General features: G+C 54.4%; 1 protein-coding gene across 1 annotated transcript in view; it reads left to right on the forward strand.

Annotated features, from left to right (window-relative positions):
- Positions 1 to 20,541, forward strand: part of VAC14 (VAC14 component of PIKFYVE complex) — a 53,775-nt gene that overhangs the window by 16,787 nt on the left and 16,447 nt on the right. The window contains exons 11-14 of the mRNA XM_048958726.1: positions 4,004 to 4,148; positions 4,725 to 4,790; positions 12,717 to 12,867; positions 19,814 to 19,946. Of these exons, the coding sequence (XP_048814683.1) occupies positions 4,004 to 4,148; positions 4,725 to 4,790; positions 12,717 to 12,867; positions 19,814 to 19,946 (495 nt within the window). The remainder of the gene's footprint in view (positions 1 to 4,003; positions 4,149 to 4,724; positions 4,791 to 12,716; positions 12,868 to 19,813; positions 19,947 to 20,541) is intronic.

The following is a 20,541-nucleotide window of genomic DNA, read 5'->3' on the forward strand; positions in this document are numbered from 1 at the left end:
AGGTCCAAGCAGATGACGAGGTCTGAATGCTCCATAGATGGATTCTGGACACGTTCCTGGGGCCACAAAGTGACCACCCCCACTCCTAAAACGTGCTGTAGGCAGGCCAAAATGCTTCCATGGTAATCACTGCCTTCGCTTGGAACTTGGAGAGAGCTTTCTGGTGGCATTTACTTGGAAGTGAGGACCTGTGTCTGTTCTGAGACAGGGACTGCAGGGTCCTCGGGGCTTCCCAGGGAGGCAGAACTCCTGAATTCAGCTTCTGCAGAAGTGATGATACGAGGTTTCAGGGATTCTGAAGCCTTTCTATGGCCCAGCTGACACTGCTGCCCCTGCCATTGTGAATTTGAGTTCGGATCGGGAAGGAGAAGTGGAGTTGTTGCTGCTGGAGCAGAGCCCTGATTTCCCTGCTGGAATGTGAGCTGCTGAAAGAGAAACAGACATCTGTCCTGCATCGCTGGACCAGCGTGGCTGGAAGGCATTTTTTTATGCTCTTGGAGCTTCCTGACTGCATCAACAAAGACTGAAGGCTTGAGAACACCTCCCAGCCATCCTGCCGGGCTGATGGTTGGGCATTCAGCAGGGTTAGGTACACAGGTGTTACACTGGTGTCAGGACACCAAACTATTGGTCAGGAAGGGTTGCCTCCTTCTCAATCTTCCAGGCCTGGTGACCTTGGGACACTGCTCCAGATTGCCTCTGGCAGCCCATGGCCTTGGTGTGACATCCCTCTCGGGCAGGGCTGGCAGTCCTGAGCCACGAGAACAAGCGTTGTGGCCCCAGGGACAGGAGCACCGACTTCAACCAGATGTCATTCATCCTCTGCAGAGAGGGCACACTGCTGCCACGTGGCTCAGCTGTGTTTGGATCAGGCAACTGGAAGAAGGGTTGTTAGGGCTTAGTAGGAAGCTGAAATTGCAGCATTTGGCTCCAAAGTGCTTTCTTGGGGAGGCTCCTCCTGAGCTTCCTCTGCGGTTTGGAGCAGGAGAGGGTGCAGGAGGGCTGCCCTGCTCCTGCATGCCGTGGAGGGATGAGATGGGCTGTGCTCTGTCCCTTGCTGACCAGGGGTCCTGGGGCATGCCACCTCATTCTCTACCCTGGTGCCTGCAGCTCGCTGCACTGCTCTGCTAAATTCAAGCCTTGTAACTGGGAGAGCAGTTTGTGTTCCTCTAGCACTCGGAGATCACAGTGAGCAGGAGGAAGCCAAGAGCATCAAAATAGAGGTGATAGAGGATGAACAAGCGACAGCTTGTGGGACAGAGAGCAGAAAGGAGCTGTTTACCTCCTGGCCACTAGCTCAGGCCAGTTCAGCAGCACAGCTGCCAGCCCATATGGGATATGCCCTTGTGACTTGGACCACAATGAAAGAACCTGGATATTTCCACCCTTGGCAGCGCAGCTTGCTGAGCCCGCTTAAAGGCTAGAGCCTGGCCTGGACCTTAACCTTGTCTTAAAATGGGGTCGGGAAAGCAGCTGGGCTGGGCAGGAGGCCAGGAGGGAGATGACAGCTCAGAGATTGGCAGTGAAAAGGAACCGCTGAGGAGAGAGATGGCAGGAGCCCATGATGAAAAGGAAGAACTGAGAAAATGAGTTGATAAGGGAAATGGGGTGAAAAGCATTGAATGCACTCGAAAAGTGGGAAGTGTTCCCATGCTGGAGGATGCCGTGTGAAATGGCAAGGCCACGTGCGGGGGTTCAGCTTCCTCAGCCACTGTTCTGCTTGAGCAAAAGGTCCCGATATCCAGAGGCAAGAGCCTGGTGCAGCTCCCACCATTGCTCAATCCGCCAGAAAAACTGCTTGCTGCAGCACATGGACCGTGGAGGAGGTGCCAGGGCTGCACAGTGGAGAAGAATCTAGGGTAGTGGGTTAGATGGAAGCGATCGCATCTGACATCTGCCCTGGCACAGCTGTCGACACTGGGAGCCTGCATATCAGCCCGAGAGGATTGCATTAAAGCTATGCCATTACCCTCGCTCCCAAGCTCCTGCGCTGGGCTGCCTGGGGATTAGGGAGAGCCGGGATGCACGGCGAGCTGTGAGCATGCTTCAGAGCTGCAGCTGTGCTCGCTGTGTGTAAGCAGTGCCCTCCTCCTCCCTCGAAACACAGCGGCACAGAAATCTGCTGCTGCTCCAGCCTGCAAGAGCATGGTCAATGGGACCACCACTGTACCCATCCTCCATCACAGGGTAATGGGTTCTGATGAGCTCCTTTGGCAGGAGCAGGTCTGGAAGTGGCTTTGTTGCTGTGCTGGCCCCTTCCTCCATAGCACAGCATCCCCCCTGTCTGCATCCCCCCCTCAAAGCAGCCACCTCCAGCCCAGCCGCTCTGTCAGCCCCTGCAAATATCAGGCACGTTTCTCACATTACCCAGAGCTTTTTCCATCCTGTGCAGGCACACGGTGTATTTTGGCGTGGAGATGTAATCAGGTCAAGGATTCGTGCTGCTCTGCAATCAGGAGCCTCGTGGTGGCAGGTGGAGTGCAGGCTGTGTACCAGAGAAGAGCTGGCTCCTTGGGAAAATAGGAAGGGGATGGGGAGAGCAGCCTCATCTGAGCTCTTCATGTGTCTGTTAGAAGCGGGGAGCAGGAATGGGAGGCTATGGCAGGTACAGAAAGGTAGAAAGGCACAGCTCTGCTCATCAGCAGCTCCCCAGGTTCACAAGGGGCTTAAATCCACTGGGATGCTGTTCCCTTTGGGCATGTTGAGGCCTCTAAGAAGAAGCCAACCAATGCCTTGAACCCATCTTTACTTCTCTCCATTCTGAACATTTGATTTTTTGCCCTCGGCTGTAGTTTGCAGCATCAAAGCACAACTTGGGCCAATTCGAAATGCAATTTGCAGGCCCAAGCATCTGTTCAGTGACACAGATGAAGCAGTTGGATATTTACAGGGCTGTGAGGGGGCTGCAGCCTCCTCGCCTTGCCCTTCCAACATGTGTCCTGGGGAAGATCAAATCCCATTAAGCCGCCGTTCTACTTGCAAATTATACCATGAGAAATCTGCCCCTTAGGATTTCTTATCAAACACGATGCAGAGGAGCTCTGAGCACGCAAGAAAAACCTGCAGGAGCTCAGCCCAGCCTTGAATAATTCAGTAGCTGGAGCAGGAGAGGAGTGACTTAGCTCTCAAGGCAGCCCCGTAGCAGAGAGCTGCATCCCAAAAACCACTGTGCCATCTACAGTCAGTGGTGTGAGCCTGCTGGGTTAGTGGGGGCTGAGCACCCTCACCTTGTGGAGTGGCCCCGGTGGATGAAGTCTGAGGGCATTTGGTTGGATGTTTTTTGGAGGTGTGTGAACCCAACCAAGCTTGAGTTGGGTCCCAAATGCGCGTGATGGGTCTTTAGGCTTCGTACCCCAAACCTGATGACTGCCCTATGAGCCAGTTCTTCAGTGTAGTCGTGCTGCAGGATTCATCCAGCGTGGTGTTTTGTCATGTGTAGGTACCAGCTGTTTTGGGAAAGTGGTAAAGCTCGAAGCCTGGGAATTTTTTGTTCTTTCCAAGGCAAGTTTTTGGTGCGCTGCTGTGTCTCTCCCCGTGCTTCCCATTCTTGTAATGCCAATCAGAATCTAATCTGCACCACATGGGCAAATGTCTGCTCTTTGGACCCATCGTGTTTGCTGCTCCCTTTCAGAGCAGATGTGGAGACCTGAGGAAAGCAGCAGTGGGGTGCAGCAAGCCAGCATGGGTGAGGCTGTGTGGTTGGAGCAGCTGGAAGCCTGCAGGCAGCCGAGCCAGAGCTATTTGGGTGTTGCTGATCTTCCTACCTCAGGCTGAATTGATTCCCTGCGTGCATGCAGCATATGCCTGGCCTGCATTGCTGTGACCCCTTGCAAGCCCTGAGCTTGCTTCCTGGCTCTTCTAACAGGCCGCAGGATGATTTAGGTTGCTTAGGGTTTGAGCGGAGGTGTTGGATGAAGGCTCTGGTGCGTTACAGACCTCTCCACCATGGGGGGATTGCATTGGGCATCGCAGTGCTGATGCAGCTCTTCTCCTTTTCGTGCAGCTCTGAGAGAATCCAGGTGACGCTCAACCTGGATGGAATAGTTCAGGTGTTGGATTGCCACCTGCATGATACATCCATTGGCATGATGACCAGAATTGCAGTGCTGAAATGGCTCTATCACCTGTACATCAAGACTCCTCGTAAGGTAGGTCCAGGACTCGGCACGGGAGCCCATTGCTTCCTCCACGAGACTGAGTTTGTTGGAAAGGGGCACCCAAGCTTTAGCCTTTGTTCTTTAATCTGCTGGGACCTGAATCAGATGGAGGTGCTACAGAAGGCCCAAGCGCAACACTGACTTGCCATGGGGCTGACACTGCTGGAATGCCAAGAGTCTTAGGAGTAAAACTGTGGGATCAACAAGCCCCTAGGCTGAAGTTGGTCAGGGGGAGTTGGTGGTGGTGTAGCTCTGCAGGAAAAAAAGGTAGATATGTGACACTAGGAATGGTTGCGTGACTTGGTCATGGGCCTTTGAAGCGTGTGTAGTGGCTACAGCTGCGCTGTGCTGCCCCAGAAGTAGGTCTGCCTGCAAACTGCTTTGTAACCAAGTGCCTGCATTTTTCATGAGGGGGTTGGCTGCTGCTACCCTAGTAGCTTAAGGGAGATGCTTTCAGGTGAGATGGAGAACGCTGGCAAAGCTCTCGGCAGCCTCTCGGGGTGCACCCTCCTTTGGTGAGTGTTGATCTGTCTGTGGAACTGATGCCATTCACCTCCCTGCTTCTAGATGTTCCGACACACCGACAGCCTCTTCCCCATCTTGCTGCGGACCCTCTCAGATGAGTCAGATGAGGTAAGTGCTGCAGGCCCTGCACATCCCCACATCCAACCAAGCTTTGGAAAACCTTTGTCTGGTACGGTTGGGTTAGACAAAGGGATTTCAAGGGCTTGGCCAGCTTTGGCATTGGGGTGTTCATTGAGCCCTCTTGGCTGAAGCAAACAAGGACCTGTGCAAAGAACTGCACAACTGAAGTCCCTCCTGTCTCAGTTAGACTGTTTTCTTCTGCCTCCTCAGAGAGCCAGTCCCTCAAAACCTACTTGTATGTATCTTCTTTGCTTGCCTGGGATTCAAGTCCCAGTCTGGGAGTCAAGACCCCAGTGCTATGCCTGGGAATGGGTCTTGGCCAGGTCCTTGGTGAGTGGGAATTCAGACACTGACACAGCTGCAAACACAGGAAGGGAATATTTTCCTGTAGATACTGGGAAATTTTAGAGGCAAGCCCTAGCAAAACGGTTAAGCAGCAGCAGCAGCAGCTTTGCCTGGTGGAGCTATGCTCAGTGCCCCAAAGCCTCTTCGGGTTTTTCCCAGAGCCACCCCAGCACATATACATTCCCCCCACCAAAATGCCACGCCAGACTGCGGGACCGGCTTCTTTCTTTCTCCCCTTCCCATGTCCTTTGAATCAGAAGTCAGACACTACCTCATAGTCTGTGTCAACATGCCTTTGAGACATCCTCTGAGCAACCACGCTGGGCCCGGCCGGCGAGCAGCAGTGCTGGGGAGAATCAGAGAATCGTTTGAGTTGCAAGGGACCACGGAAGGCCACCTAGTCCAACTTCCCTGCCATGAGCAGGGACGCCTACAGCTCCATCAGGTTGCTCAGAAGGCTTGGCCAGCAACCTCATTGCCTTGGCCTGACATGCTGGGCTTAGAGACAGAGCTGAGGACTAAGCCCATCTGCCCCAAGCTGTGCCTTAGGAGTTAGCTTTCTGGCAGCAGCTTGCCACCTTGTTGTTAGATCTGCAGCAGCATTAGGCTGGCTCAGAGTGAGCAAAACAAATCCAGCAGCCACGGGGGAGCCAGCTTGCTCTGGCCTCACTCTCTGTGCCTTCCTGCCTGCTCTTTGGCTTCTCAATGCAGAACTCTCCAACTCCAAGCTAGCTCCTTCACTTTTTTTCCCAGTCTGGTCTCCTCAGTATTGGCACCTTTCTCTTTTTCTCACCCCTGCATTGCACTCTGGAGCGCTTGTGGTGTTCGGGTGGGATGCTGGCAGCTTAGGCTCTCTTGGCTCAGGCCCTGCTAACACCTCTGCCTTCAGCTGCCCCGGGTTTGGATGCATCCTGTGCAGAGCTGCCAGAGATCCTCAGCATTTCCCACATCAGATCTTCCTCATGGAATAGAAGTCACGTGCTCTCTGCACCAGATTACACGCTCAGGGCACCCAACTCCACAATAAATCCCTTGTTGTGAGGGGGCTGTGAAGAGAGGAGGGAAGGGAGTGAGCAAGCAAGGGAATGACTTGCAAAGGCAAGCGGCTGCCTGGCCGTTTTCCATACCCTGCTGCTTACGACGCAGACCTCTCCAAAAGAGTCCCCAAGCACACATCTGCCTTTGCAATGCTCCAGAAAGCCTGCATCTCGCAGATAGGCTCTCCAGCTTGGCAGGAGACTGCTGTGAGTCATGTTGCAATTACACTGCTTATTAATATTTGAAAAAAGCAGCGAAGAAAGGACCCTGGTGATGCATTTCCTCCATGTGACATAACTGGGAATGGCTCAAAAGTAATTCTAAGCTGATTTATTTAATCCTGTCTTCTATTTATTTAAATGTTTGGGGGGGGATTTTTTTTTTTTTTTGAGGAAATCCATCGACAAGTCAATCCATTAAACATCACTGCTCAGCTGGCTCCCAACCAGCTCTGCTGAGAAAATAGAAATGGCCACAGTAGGAGAGGGGGGTACAAGCTGGGCATTTCTGAGAAGGGTGGGGACAAATTGGAATGGCTGATCTGGAATGTCAGCGCCCAGATTTTGCCAAGAGACCCAGTTAGGATCCACAGATGCAATACAGAGAAGCTGGAGCAAAGCTGAAGCAAGCAGTTCCCTTTGATATGTAGACGAGTCGGGATGTGAGTCTCCTGGCTGTCAGGTTCTGCGTTGCTGCCCTGCGTCACCGTGCTCTGATTTGCACGCTCGCCCATCCACGTGTGTCTGTGAGCTGGTTTTGAAGGCAACCTTTAAAAGCTGCAGTTAAAATTTGATGTGGTTAAAAACTTCCTTACAGCTCTGAGATAGCAGGATGCTGGGGAGAGTGTTTTTCTCTGCACAAGCTGCTGCTTTCATCTTTCTCAGCTCTGCTACCTGCTGGTGTGAGGCTGAGAGCTGATGTCAGAGGTGGTGAAGAGTGGAAGCCCCAGTCCAGCAGTCATGGTTAAATGCAGCACTGCTGCAGAGGGCAGGACCTGCTCTTTGGGTTATCACCCTCTGCAGGCTGTTGCAGAGGCAGCTCCTAGCTTCTCAGCTCATCCCAGCCTGGATTCCAGGTACTGTATTGAGGTGAATGCAGCAGAGAAAAATGCAAAGTTATGACCCCATTTATTTTCTTTGTTTGGCTTCGTTTTCCTTTCTCCAGCTCCAGCATGGAGTTCCATACATGCCCCTTCATGCTGTTGGTCTTGTGGGCTGGGACTTCTGCCTGACTCAGTGGGGCTGGGGGATGAATCACAGAATCACAAAACCATTAAGACTGGAAACGACCTCTCAGATCCCCAAGCCCCTCAGATCCCCCCACCCCATCATGCCCACTGCCCACGTCCCTCAGTGCCACATCCCCACAGCTCTGGGACACCTCCAGGGACGGTGACTCCCCCTTGCATCACTCTTTTGGGGCAGACATTGTTCCTAATGTCCCACCTGAACCTCCCCTGGTGCAACTTGAGGCCATCCCCTCTCATCCTATCGCTGCTACCCGGGAGCAGTGGTGGGATTGGTGTCTGGTCTGAAGCAGGATAGAGCCCAGCTCCCTTCTACTCTGCTAGAGGAAAACTGCCTGGCTTTGGAATCAGCAAGAAAATCCCCATGATCTCTTAGCTTGCGTCCTTTGGAAGCCCGCTTCTGCACCTGGCAAGTGATGGGGAGCTGGGGCCCTGTCCTGAGCCCAGGACGTTGTCATTCACGAGTGTATTTTACTCCCTGGTGACAAAACGTGGTGGCTCTGAGCATCGGGCTGCATTCTGGCAGCTCTCTGAGCTGTGCCGTCCTATTAAATCCCAGCAAATGTCTCCCCTTGCGCCCGATCCCCAGCACAATGAAGCCTAACAAAAGCTTGTGCCAGAGCGAATCGCCGTCTTCGTGAGGTTTGGTTTTCAGCTGTGCTCTGTTGGTTTTAGGTCCATTGTGTTCCAGCTCCCGGCCTTTAATTCAGCGCCGCTAGAATATTGTGATCCCGTGCAAAGCAGAGAGCAGGGCGAGTGCGCAGGGAGGAGAGCACTGAGCGTGCCTGGCTTTTGTTTTCATGATTTTTATAAATATTTTGATATTTATGTGACAAATATTTTCCAGGGAGAGACTCCAGGCGCTTGGATACCAAAGCAGGGAGGTTACCCGTTCTCCAGAAGTTGCACTTGAGGGTGTACTTTAGGGCTTTAATGGTGGGGTGGAGAGAGAGGTATATAATTTAAGTTGGATCATGGAAAATGCGGTCAGCCCAACCTTACGTCCATGCAGGCAGCCCGCAAGCAGCAATCACACTGCTTGGTGCAGCGGGGTGGAATGATGCTCTCTGTGTGCCATAAGGACTCGAGGAAAAGCAAGGGCACCGGGTTGAAAGCTGCTCCGTGCTCCACGTCGTGCAGGGCTGGGAGGTTTCTGAGGGGGAGGCTGGTCTGTGGGGAGCAGCTTGGCTCAGCACAGCACTGGGCTGTAATTATGTGGTTAGGGACTGAAGGTAAGGGCTGCAGTACACGTGTACGTAGTTTGTTGTAGAACTGTCTGAGTTGGAGGGGACCCTAAAGGCCGTCTGTTCCCAGCCCTGCACTGAGCAGGGACACCCACAGCTCCATCATTGCTCACAGCCCCGTTCCCTGACCTTGGCTGTGTGCAGGGATGGGGCAGCACCACCTCTGTGTGCAGCCTTTGCCACCACCTCACTGCCCTGAGCACGAAGGACTTCTTCCTTAATTCTAACCTGCATCTCCCCTCTTTTAATTCGAACCCATATCCCCTTGTCCTATCACAACAGACTGCTGAAGAGTCTGTCCCCTTCTTTCTTACAACCCCTTTAGATACTGAAAGGCTGCTGTTGGATCTGGCCTTGCTGCTTTGGATGCAGCCCAGTTGGCTTTCTGGGCTGCGAGGGCACATTGCCCAGCTGCCAGCCACTGGTACCCCCAGGTCCTTTTCAGCAGGGCTGTGCTCCATCCTTTCATCCCCCAGCCTGTGCTGGCAGGGAGAGTTGCTATGACCCAGGTGCTTAGCTTTGGTGAACCGCCTCCCTCCTTCCTGCTGTGTTTGCTGCTGCCATGAAGGTGTGCTCGCATGGACTGGGAGGATTTTCCTGTAGCAGAGGGAGAAAGGAAGCCTTCATTCTGCTCTGCCAGCTGAAGCAAATGCCACAGAGATGCGAGGAGCGCTGCTCCATCCCCTCCCAGCAGCAGGCTGAAACCCAGCAGCTGTGAAAAAAGAGAAAGAAAAGGGCTTGGCAGGATCAGGGGAGAGAAGTCACTGTGCTGGGGGCCTGAAAAGAGCCCTGGTTACATTGCTGTGGGAAGATTAATGGTGGGCTTCTCTTTCTTTTCATGTTTTTAAAGCTGCAGAGGGGGGGGGATGTGAGTTTGCTTTTCACACCTTGCATGCCTGAGGCCCAGCAAGTGCTGCTGGTTACACTCCTGGCTCTGGTATGGCTTATTCCTCCCTTCCTGGTTGCATCTGGAAGCTTCAGAGCTAGACAAAAAACCCCCCAAAGCAGCATAAACACTGCTCTGCATGCCTTGAAGGAGCCTGGGTGTAGAGAGGGGCTGCCAGGAGTGGCAGAACAGAGCGAGGACCACTGTGGCAGTGCTGCTCCTCAATCTCAGTCCCTTTTGAAGAAGAGCTTTTACAGCCCTTCCTCTTATCCACCCTGGGGGCATCACGCTCCAGCTGGGCTTCCATCCTCTGCTCTGCTCTGCTCGGCTGTTTGTGGTGTCATGTGTCCCTGTCATTGCCCAGGGACATACAAGGCTGTGCTTAGTGTAGGCATGCTTTAATCTTCTCTTTTTTTAGGGTTTTCCTTAAATAGCAGCACCTTCAGGAGCTCAGTCCATGCCCTTATCACATGCAGCTGATGCAGCGCCTTGGCTCTGCCCATCCATGGGTGTAGCAGGAGAATCCAGGTGGGAAAGCACCCAAGGAAGCATAGGGGCATCCATCCACCTGCTCCTACGTGAGCCAGCACGCATGATGGCAGTGCTGCTGCAGGCTCAACTCAACCAGAACAAGGGACAAATGAACCTGACCTACATCTGAAGAGACCCACGGCTCTGTGCTCTGTGTGCCCTCAAAATCCGTGCTCTGGAGGCAATGTGGAGAGCAGTTTCACTGCTCCCAGGGCTGAGAAATAGCTGCTCATTTAGAACAGCCATCCCGTAACCCATTCCTGGCTGTGAGGTTTGCTTCGACCCACAGCCTGACCCCCTGTTTGCAGCACCACGTGTCCTGCAAAGCCACCCTGCTTTAGGGGCTCGTTCCTGCTCTTTGGCCCCAAGGAGAAACGTGTTGCCCTGAATCGGTTCCTGCAGCCCCCAGGGAAATCACACTTGGATACTCCAGGCAGGGCAGAGGCAGTCCTCACTGCAGGGCCTCCACCACAATGCTCTTTGGCATCAGCGTGCGTCCTCACCACGGCGTGGAAGGAGCTTTCTGGGATCTGTGCAAGGTGTGGGGCCTCCCGCCCTCTTCACATCCTCACTGCAGGGCTACCACACCCCTAAAAATCCCCCAGGGCTCCCGCATTGCCCAGCTCTTGGCTCCCATTTGCTCTCCCATCGCCTGACCCATCCCTTGCCCAGGAGCTGGGAACGGTTCTGTCCCTTTTGCAGAGGGATGGGACCAGCTCTGCTGGCGCAGCCGGCCCGTTGCCATGGCAGTGGCAGCCCCGTGCTCCTGCAGGATATTGCTTTCTTCCAGCTTCCATCTCAGGGATGTGCAGCGCATACCAAGTGCTCTGGCTCTGCTCCGTCCCACCGGGGCTGGGAACTGCTCTGCAGCACACAGAGAGGAGGTTGGGCTCCCTGCCTCGTTCCCACGGCTGGAGAACCCCAGCTCTTCACATCCACTGCTCCTCATCCTCTGGGTCTTTATGCGCCATCCCTCCTGGTTCTTATTTCCTCCATGTTTTTGCAATTAGGAAATCCAGACCGTGCGGATGAAGGGGTAAATTGTGGGATTTAAGGCTTTGGGGGGGTAAATTTCAATTGTGGTCCTATTGTTGAAGCTGCTGGTGTTGTCCATGCTGAGATATCCAGGCTGATAGCCTAAGGTGGGCATTGTCACAGCCAGGCAGGGGGCTGGGACCATGTTGTAGAGCCACAGAATCATTAAGCTTGGAAAAAGCCACTAAGATCACCCAGTCCAACCCCCAACCCATCCCCCTGTGCCCACTGACCACGTCCCTCAGTGCCACATCCTGCTCCATTCCTGCCCCTGCCTCCTTTATCTCAGCAACCAAGGCTTGAAATCCCTGCAAAACCAGGAGGGGGAGAGGAGTGAGTTCTCTCTATGGGGAGCCATGGGCTCCCTTCCCTGTAAGAGGATGAGAGTTGATGACGTTGGTGACATCCCACAATGGCAACAAGGTCCCATCCGTGACAACATTGCGGAGCAGCCATAGGTTGGGCTGCATTCTTCTGTCTTCAGGGATGGTTCCTCATTGCCAAAGCTGCTGTTGTCATCTTTTCTCCTCCCCTCAGTTGCCCCACGCTGGGATTTCGTTGTGTTTATGCCCATGGGGGTCCTCCCAAGCATGGTTACCACTCGCAGTACTGCTGCACCTTCCCACCGGCGGCTCTGAGAACCACCTGCTCAGGCTAACGGGGCCTAAAAATCAGCTGTAACTGCACTAAATAACTTCAACTACCCGTGCAACACGTTATCACGGGTCTCATTTTCAACTTGTGCCCATGTAAAAAGATGTCATCGTTTTTTGTTTTCTTGGGGATGAGGGTTTTCTTGGTAGCTGAAATTCCCATCTCATGCAGCTCCACAGAGAGATGCCCGTGGCTTGGGGAGTGCATGAGAAGTCCTCAGCGTTGCACTTGGATGTCCTGTGCTGGGTGCAGCTGTGCAGTGAGGCTTTTCTGGCAGCCCTGGTACGCTCAGAGCATCAGGGAAGAGTGACGAGATGTCTGTGCCCAAGGACATCGGGTTGGAGAGGGACCCAAAATAGCTCCAGACATGAGAAGAGTTGAGGGGGGAAAAAAAAAAAGCACCAACCTGTAATAACTTCTCCAGAAGTGCTATATATAGTTACACAGGCTGAGCAGATGGCTGGAACGAGGGAGCAGCTCTCGGGTGCTGAGAGGGAGCAAACCCAGACCTCCCCGAACTGGGAGAAGCAGGCTGAGCTCCCAGCTGCACAGTGTGGCTTAGCTTCCCCTGCTTCCTTGGGACCTGCAGAATAGAAATAGAATGGATTTTCTCCTTGGGCAGGAAAGTGAAAAGACCACTAAGATTGACAAGCCCAACCCAGCCCAGCCCCACCATGCCCACTGCCCACGGCCCTCTGTGCCACATCCCCATGGCTCTGGGGCACCTGCAGGGATGGGGACTTCACTGCTGCCTTTCCTGCCCCAGCTCCTGGGCAATCATTTGAAATCTTCACTTTGAACTTGATAGGTAGCCCTGTTTTCTCTACGTCTTTTGTGTCATGCAGGGATTTGATGCTCTGGCAGTGATTTTGGAAGGCAGAGCTCACCTTCAGCTGCTCTGTGCCTGCTCACCGATGCTCTTCATCTCCTCACAGGTTATCCTCAAGGACCTGGAAGTGCTGGCTGAGATTGCCTCTTCTCCAGCAGGGCAGACAGAGGGATATGGTCCCTCCGAGGCTGCAGAGCCACGACCCAGCCAGGTGGAGCTCCATGTCCCCATCCGGAACAGCCAGCTGAGCTCTTCAGGTACGTGTCCTGCACTGCACTCTGAATGGTAGGCCAAGGCTGTCTGTGTTACTTTGGTCTTTCTCCTCGCTCATCTTCTGGGGTAAGAACCCAATGACCAGCAAGGTTATAGAATCATTACCATTGAAAAAGAGCTCTCAAATCCCTGAGCCCAACTCACTCCAGCATGCCCACTGCCCACGTCCCTCCGTGCCACATCCCCACTGGGACACCTCCAGGAATGATGACTCCCCACGTCCCTGGGCAGATGCTGCAGAGCCTGGTGCAGAAGGATGTTGTTATTGCCCTTCTTTATGGGACACCCTTATGGGTGTCAGCCTGTCTTCTCATAAGAGCCCTCCAAGTCCCTAAAAGCAGCTCAGGCTGGGTGCTCACTGTAAACCCAGGTGCCCAGCACGCACGGCTCCTCTGTGCCTGTGATGCAGTACATTGCTGGCTCGTGGCTGCATGTGCTGAATGCAAACTGTGGCGTTGCTGTGAGCACTGTGGAGACCTCGGAGGAGAGATGCAGAAGGACAGTCCTGTTGTTTGGACAGCGGGGGAAGAAGCCCTTCATTAATCATCCCGGCGCATTGGGCGGCTTTTTCCACCTCCCCCCCTTCTGTGGCTCATCCTTCACTATTCGTTGGCTGCCCCTTCTCCTCGGCTGCTGCTTTTGCTGCTGCTATTTCGGAGCCTCCCCGTTGTGCTCCCCACGCCAGGTCTGCCTGGCCAAAGGCACATTTCATGTCAGCTGTGGATTGTAAACTCAGAGCAGAGCCAAGGCAGCCCCTCCCTGCGCAGCAGAACCAGCGCTGCAGCCATGCGTTCCGCTCCCTGCATTTGTTTTCTTTGAAGAACACCGATTATTTTCCTCCTCCTTGGACTGCAGCAGAAAGCAGCCAGGTTTTGGCAATCCATGGGCTGCCCAAGGTCCGTTTTCCTGCAGCTCTGCCTGCCTGGTACATGCAGGATGGAGGGTGGGGGGTGAGTTGCCACTGATGTGAGCCCGCACGGGTGGAGCAGCCCCACGGTGCTGCCAAAGGGCTGCAGTTCAGCTCACACCGATGGCTGTCTGAGGTTTCCTTCCTTGTGGATTATCTAAAAATAGCAGGCTGCATGGCGTGCGGCCGAACGGCTGCCGTGGCCCCTCAGCTCTCTGGAAGAGCAACTTGGCTTCGGTTCTGCGAGTGGAACGCTGAAAAGGAGTCTGGTGCTGCTCTCCGTGTTCAGCAGAGCTGCTGCAGCCAGAGCTCCAGCTCTGAGAATCCACATGGGTTGTGACGCGCTCTGCTTCGGTCACCTCGTTTGCTTTCTTCTACTTTAGAAAGGTTCCCAGAGTTGAGCTTTGCACATGCGTCGGCTTTCACCCAAAGGTGGGTGCTCCCCAGTTCTGCAAGTGAGCTGTGGGCTGTGCAGGGGTCACAGCAGGGCTGGGAGCCTCCTGTGTCATGGTGGGGAAGTGGGGGCTCTTTGAAACAAGCTCTTTTTGCTGAAGGGTTGTTTTGGTGGGGGTGTTCTTGGGGTTTTGGAACAAAATCAGTGGAAATCCGTACACCTGAACGTGGTGCTGGTGTAATGGTGTGCGATCAGAGGGAGCAAGGCTAAAGTGGCACTGAGGAGCTCGGTGTGACTGTGTGACTGCACCAGTGGGAAAGGCACTGTTTCGTACTGGAGCGGACAGGAGCAGTCCTCCCCAGGCAGTTCTGTGCCATGCTTTGGCTTGGAGCTCTTTGTGGAAGCAGGATGCCATCGCACAGCCAACACTGGACGGCAGGCCGCAGAGTTCTGGTGCTTCCCCTTGGGGTCACCCCATTGCCTTCATGCCCTCACTGGGAGGAGGACTGAGTAACTCCAGCTCTGCTTCTGTCCTACATCCCAGCACGCAGCTCTGCAGGTGGGTGAGCGTGGCCATCTCCAACCCTTGCCTGGGCAGCAGCTCTCTGTGCCACTCTCCCCACGCAGTCAGCAGGGGAGGCAGAAGGGGCCCATGCCACGCCACGGGCTTCCCCCACTTCCTCTCTCACCCTTTCTTCCCTCGGGATGTGTTTATGCAGTTGTTTCCCTGCCATTCACTCGTGTTTCCTTCAGATGCTGGGTGATTAGTCAGGAAAACGGTGTCCCACTTCCGCAGCCTGTTCCCAGCTCGGGGTTTTATTTAGCTGCTTTGTTCTCCCATTACATAAGGTCAGCTGCCCTCCAACAGCTTCTCCTGGCACAACGAGGTGAGAAGGGGTGTGTGGGAGCCCCGGCAGGCCTCCTCCTGCCTGCATGGGGCAGCTGAGCCTTCTGCAGTCCCTCTGTTACCTTCTGCCTTCCCTTCTGCCTGCTTTTCCCAGGGCCCTGTGGAGGTGGAGGTGTAGCTGGAGAAAACCAGAGGGAAAGCCGTGTGTTTTCTCATTGCCACGTCTCGCATTTGCCATCCCAAATGGTTCAAGTGCTACTGGAGCATCCCTGATGCAGAGGCAGATGGTGAGCCGTGCATCAGATGCCCTGTTTGGTGACCCTGGGTGGCAGATCCCAATGACAAGAGAGGAGCTGCAGGAGCAAGCCTGGGGCTGGCACCTCTTTGGGGTGACAGTCCAAGCACCCGTCTGGCTTGCAGCAGCTTCACTTCAGGGTTGTTCTACCAACCACACCAAAGTCAGGTACAAGCAGCAGATGGCCCACGAGTGGTTACCACCATGGTGCAAGCCCTGCAGCCTACTTCTTCAGCTCAATTCTGCACAGTTGGAGGGCAGCCCCTCCAAAAGGCTGTCAGCCCCAGCAGCTCCATGTGCACATCCCTTCCTGTCTGCACAGAGCAGCACCACGACCCTTTGTTCTGCAGGAGGCACCTTCCTCTCCCTGCAGTCCCTCCTGCCTGGCTTCCTACCGGAGGTGGTGGGGACACCGACGTGCCCTCAGAGCACATCACACCAGGGGATGTTTATGGGGAGGCTGACTTCATACGTGGGTGTGCTAACACGCTTGAGGTCATTAGTTTCAACCAGCAGCGCTCAGGATTCTGTGGATTACTCCTGAGCAGCCTGCTAACAATCCCTGAGAAACGTGGTCTGCTTTGTTCAGGCACTGATGGGAAGGTGATGAGTGCTGTGCCATCACCTGGGCTTCTCTCTGTCCCTCTTGGTCACTGCAAAGCAAAACCCGTCCGTGCTCATCCTCTGCTGCCAGGATGCAGCAGATGCCACCAAATGGAGCACTTGCTCACAAAGGAGCTGATTTGCAGGCAGGTTTCAAGGGATCAGAAGCACGGGAGTAAATGAGGGATCTGAGTTCTGTCAGCTCAGCACCCTGAAAAGGATGAGGGTCCCCTAAATGACAGCCTGAAAGACAGCAGGAAAAGCCTCATTGGGCATCCAGATGTGCCTCCTCCCCTGCCCATCAGCCATGGGGTGATGCCAGCTGGCTGCCATGCCTGCAGCAGGGCATGGATAGGGCACTGCTGTCCCCCACCAGGGACCTCTCAGTGCTGAGGTCTCCCAGATAGCAAAGAGGGCAGTGGTGGCCACGTGGGGAGCAGGGCAGGAGCAGGCAGAGCACAACCAGGGCCAAGCACCGTCGGTACTTTCAGAGTGTTCCTTTCCTCAGCAGCATCCTGTGCTTTGGAGAGGGCTGAGCTGACGTCTCTCAGAGCCCAGCTGAGCTGCCGACGCTCTCGCATCTGTTTCCAGCTACGCCCCATGCTGGGTTTTGCAGGGGGAGTCTGCCTTTATTTCATTTATTTTTTTTACAGCTCTATTTTTATCCTGCTCTGCGAGGCTTTGCTCCGATTGAAAACATCCTAGGGAAGGGAAGGAAGGGAAGAAGGCTGCTGGGGGAGGTACAGAGCAGATTCCCACGTCCCTACGTGGGGCTGTGCTGAGCTCCATGGGGCTGGGGCCAGCTGCATGCAGGGGTAGCCCAGGGAAGTCAGTGCTGGAAGCGTGAGCTCTGAGTGAATGGGAGGGATGCTGGGCTCCAGCAGCCCCATCCACACGCAGAGCATAGCAGTGGGATGCAGGAGCTGCTCTGTCTCGATGCTGGAAATCTTGCTGGAAGCAATGCTTCCTCCCAGACCCCCGATCATACTAAGCGTTTTGTGAGTGAGGAAGCAGTCTCCAATTACCCTTTTTATGGGAATGAAGACGCAGCACCCACTCTGCAGTGCTCCTTGCCAGCTCCCAGCCTCTCCCCCCCATCACCCAGTCTGGGTCTGCACTGAAATTGCCTCAATTACAACATGAAGTCAATCACTGCAGCTAAACCCGCACCAGTGTCCTGGTGGTTGCTCATTAAACAGCTTATGCTGCTTCAGAAAGGAATCAGTTCTGGTCAGATCACACTTAAATTTGGTTTCATTGGAGTTAAGCAAGTCTGCACTGGTTTTAATTAAGCCCAGTTTGAAGCCAATTATGGGAAATGAGCGGAACTTGTGACGGTGAAGTTTGGTGCTTAGTGGCTGATGTAGGCAAATCCAATGCCTGAGCATTTGAGGATGCTTTGGCACTGCAGGTTTGGAGCCCGCTCCATCCGCCAGGCAGCCAGGTGGCTTGAAGGAAGCAGGCTGTGTGACAATATATATTTATAAGGCCCTTAATATGGATTCCTAATTGCCTGTCTCTTTTGATTTATAACACAGCTGCAGGAGCACACCAGCAGTGTGGTGAGCCTGGGTGCTGCAGGAGCCCACTGCCAGGCTGGGAGCTTCCCTTGGGTGAGGTTTGCTGCTCTCCAGCCCAGGGTACTGGGGGGCTCTTTGTGTGATAGCATCGTTGGATACTTGGAGGGGAGAAAAATTGTTTTGGGGGTCACTCTGAGCATCAAAACTCAGCTGAGAGGAGTTGAGAGCAGTCAGCGAATCATAGGATCATGAAGGTTGGAAAAGACCACAGATCCCCCAACCCCAGCCCACCCCCACCATTCCCACTGCCCACGTCCCTCAGTACCACATCCCCATGGCTCTGGGACACCTCCAGGGACGGTGACTCCCCCAGCTCTTGGGCAGCTGTGCCACTGCATCACTGCTCTTTTGGGGCAGAAATTGTTCCCACCTGCAGATCCAAGCAGTGCCCGCGTTCAGTTCTGTTGCAGACAAGAAATTGCCTTTTGTTCCTATTACAGCTGAGCCCAGGCTGAGCTCTGTCACTGCTCTGAGCAGGGATCTTCCTCCTGCTCCTCCTGGGTACCAACCAAACCCCCGGCAGCCCCGCTCGTGGTGCGTTCGCAGCCGATCTGTCAGCTTACAAATCTGCAAAGTCTCACTCGAGGGGAAGGGGGAGAGGTGCAAGCTTCAATGAACCGAGCCACAGTTTTCGTCACACCTCTCTGCTCGTCTCTCGTGCTGCATGGAAACACTGAAAGCTGCTCACACAGCTCTCCCACGCCGCATCTCGGTGCGCTGAGCCATAACCCATGGGGCCACAGGCTGAGATTGAAGAGCCCTGGGGATGTGGCACCGAGGGACGTGTGCTCAGTGGGCATGGTTGGGGTGGGCTGGGGTTGGACCTGGGGGTTTGAGAGATCTTTTCCCACCCGAGCAGCTCTGTGATTCTAAGATGCATTGTGTTATTGGCTTCCAACTGCCACCACTGGAAGTCACGAGACAAAGCGGTGAGTCTGAAAGATGCAGAAGGGTAAATGGCAGATCCAGGGTGAGCGCTGTGCTGCTGCCCATGCAACAAGGGGGGGCAGAGACATAAGAGTCCTGAGGATGGAGGGACTTGCAGGGACAGCACTTCCCCTGGATGGGTTCCGGCCTCAGTGCGTTGGGTTGGGTGCAGGGCTGCCCCGTGTGCGGCTGTTCCCCTTTGCAGGCACTGGTGAGAAGTGCTAACAGCTGTAGCAGCGACACGCCGGGCACGGCTGTGGTTTCACTCTGGGTGATCCATGCCTGGAAACAATCACACCTTTGTTTCGGAGCACATTGTCTCAGCAGTGTAATATTTTTGCCCAGATCAGCTTACCTGCAGCTGAGGGGAAACACGATGCTGTGGCTCACACTTGTGCTCGGGGAGAGGCCTGCTTCAGAGCACAGCTCAGGGCTTCAGCTGTACTGGGGAAGGGGATCCCATGGGAAGGAGGCACCCGTGCCTCTGCAGCAGGTTTTGCTCCATCCTTTTGGATGCCTGCATCTGCACCTCCCCGTATCGCTGCCATCAGCGCAGTGGGAATCAGCCCAGCGACTTTTCCATCAGCCCAGGCTTCGGCTGCCTGATTGCCTTTTTAATTGGCTGCTCCGTGCTCTGCTGAATCCCGACAGAAGCAGACACCACTCATAAATCAAACTGCACGCGTCTCCACTGGAGCCCAATGGGAGCCCTGACCATGTCGGGCTGTGCACAGCTTCACTGTGCTCCTCCACTTGTAGGGGATGTTAAGGGAGAGCCCTGCAAACAGCCACAGTGGTGCTGCTCACCCAGCATGCTGTGACTCCTTGTGATCCCATTGCCATCCTAATCCTCCAGCCCTGAGCCAGGTGTGTGAGGAGGAATCATGAAAGAGCCTTCCAATCTGTAAGCTTGGCTCCCTGCTGCGTTGTGACTGGGCTTCTGTGCCCATCCTACCAGCCCTGGGGCATGGGGAGGTGACAGACCAAGTGGGCCTGTGTCACCTGCAGCAGCATGGTGCTGCTGAAAATATGGCTTGGAGCATCTCTGGCACACGGGAGCTGTCTGCTTTGTGGAATGGCTTTACAAGTTTTACCCAAAGATATGGGATTGTGCATTTACTCAGAGCTTGGCTACCCCTTCTGTCAGCTGCTAGAACTGGTGGGATCTGTGGCCATCTCCCACAAAGCCTATTTCAGCCCTGTGTGCTTGCTCAAGGCTGGAAATATGTCAGGATACTTCCCCTGGGATGGAGAGTGCTGGCTCTGCTCAGGCTGAGGCTTGGAACTCCACAAGTGCGCTGCCATATTTTAGGTGCCTGTGCACTGATTGAGACTGCTTAGGCCAATGTGAACCATCTGCTCTCATTTCCTCCCCAGGACCTAAAGGCTTGGAGTGCTCTCCCTCCACCCCCACCATGAATTCCTACTTCTACAAGTTCATGATCAACCTGCTCAAGAGGTTCAGCAGTGAGAGGAAACTCCTGGAGACGAGAGGAGCCTTCATCATCAGGTCAGCCCCCAGCACTGGATGGGCAGGGTGGGCTGGGGGAAGGGGCCGAGCTCCGTGCTCTCCCACATCACCAGCAGCCAGAAGTGGTTTCCACAAGCCTCCCTCGCTTGCTGGTAGTCAGTGCTGACGTTTCTAGAGCAAACAGACTTGCCTTTCGCATGTTGAGGCACCACCATATTTCTTGCTCCCAGCCCTGAGGCAAAGTATCTCCCTATTAAATAGTGTTGTCAGATCCCGTTTGTGCTGAGAAGTGAGCAGAGCAGCAGGGGCAGGAGGGCAGGCTGTGGCTCAGGGTGCCACATGGACCGAATTCTTCCACCTGGCTCAGCTCAGAGCACTGCAGATCAGTGTGGTTTCACTGTGCTTGCCTGGTGGAAGCTTCATTCCCAACACGAGTGGGTTTTGCTTCCACTATTTAGTAGCTGCAGTTAGGCACAGAGGCTGGAAAGCCGAGTGTTATGACAGCTGGCAGAGCTTCATCTTGAGTGCAATGAAATCTGGGGCAAGGGAGATAAATTCCTCGACTCGCTTCAAAATAATGGATTTAGCAATCAAGGAAAGGCAAGGTTGAGGCAAAATCAGCAAGGATGTTGGA

The sequence above is a fragment of the Lagopus muta genome, chromosome 12 (assembly GCF_023343835.1).
Source record: "Lagopus muta isolate bLagMut1 chromosome 12, bLagMut1 primary, whole genome shotgun sequence".
Taxonomy (NCBI): Eukaryota; Metazoa; Chordata; class Aves; order Galliformes; family Phasianidae; genus Lagopus; species Lagopus muta.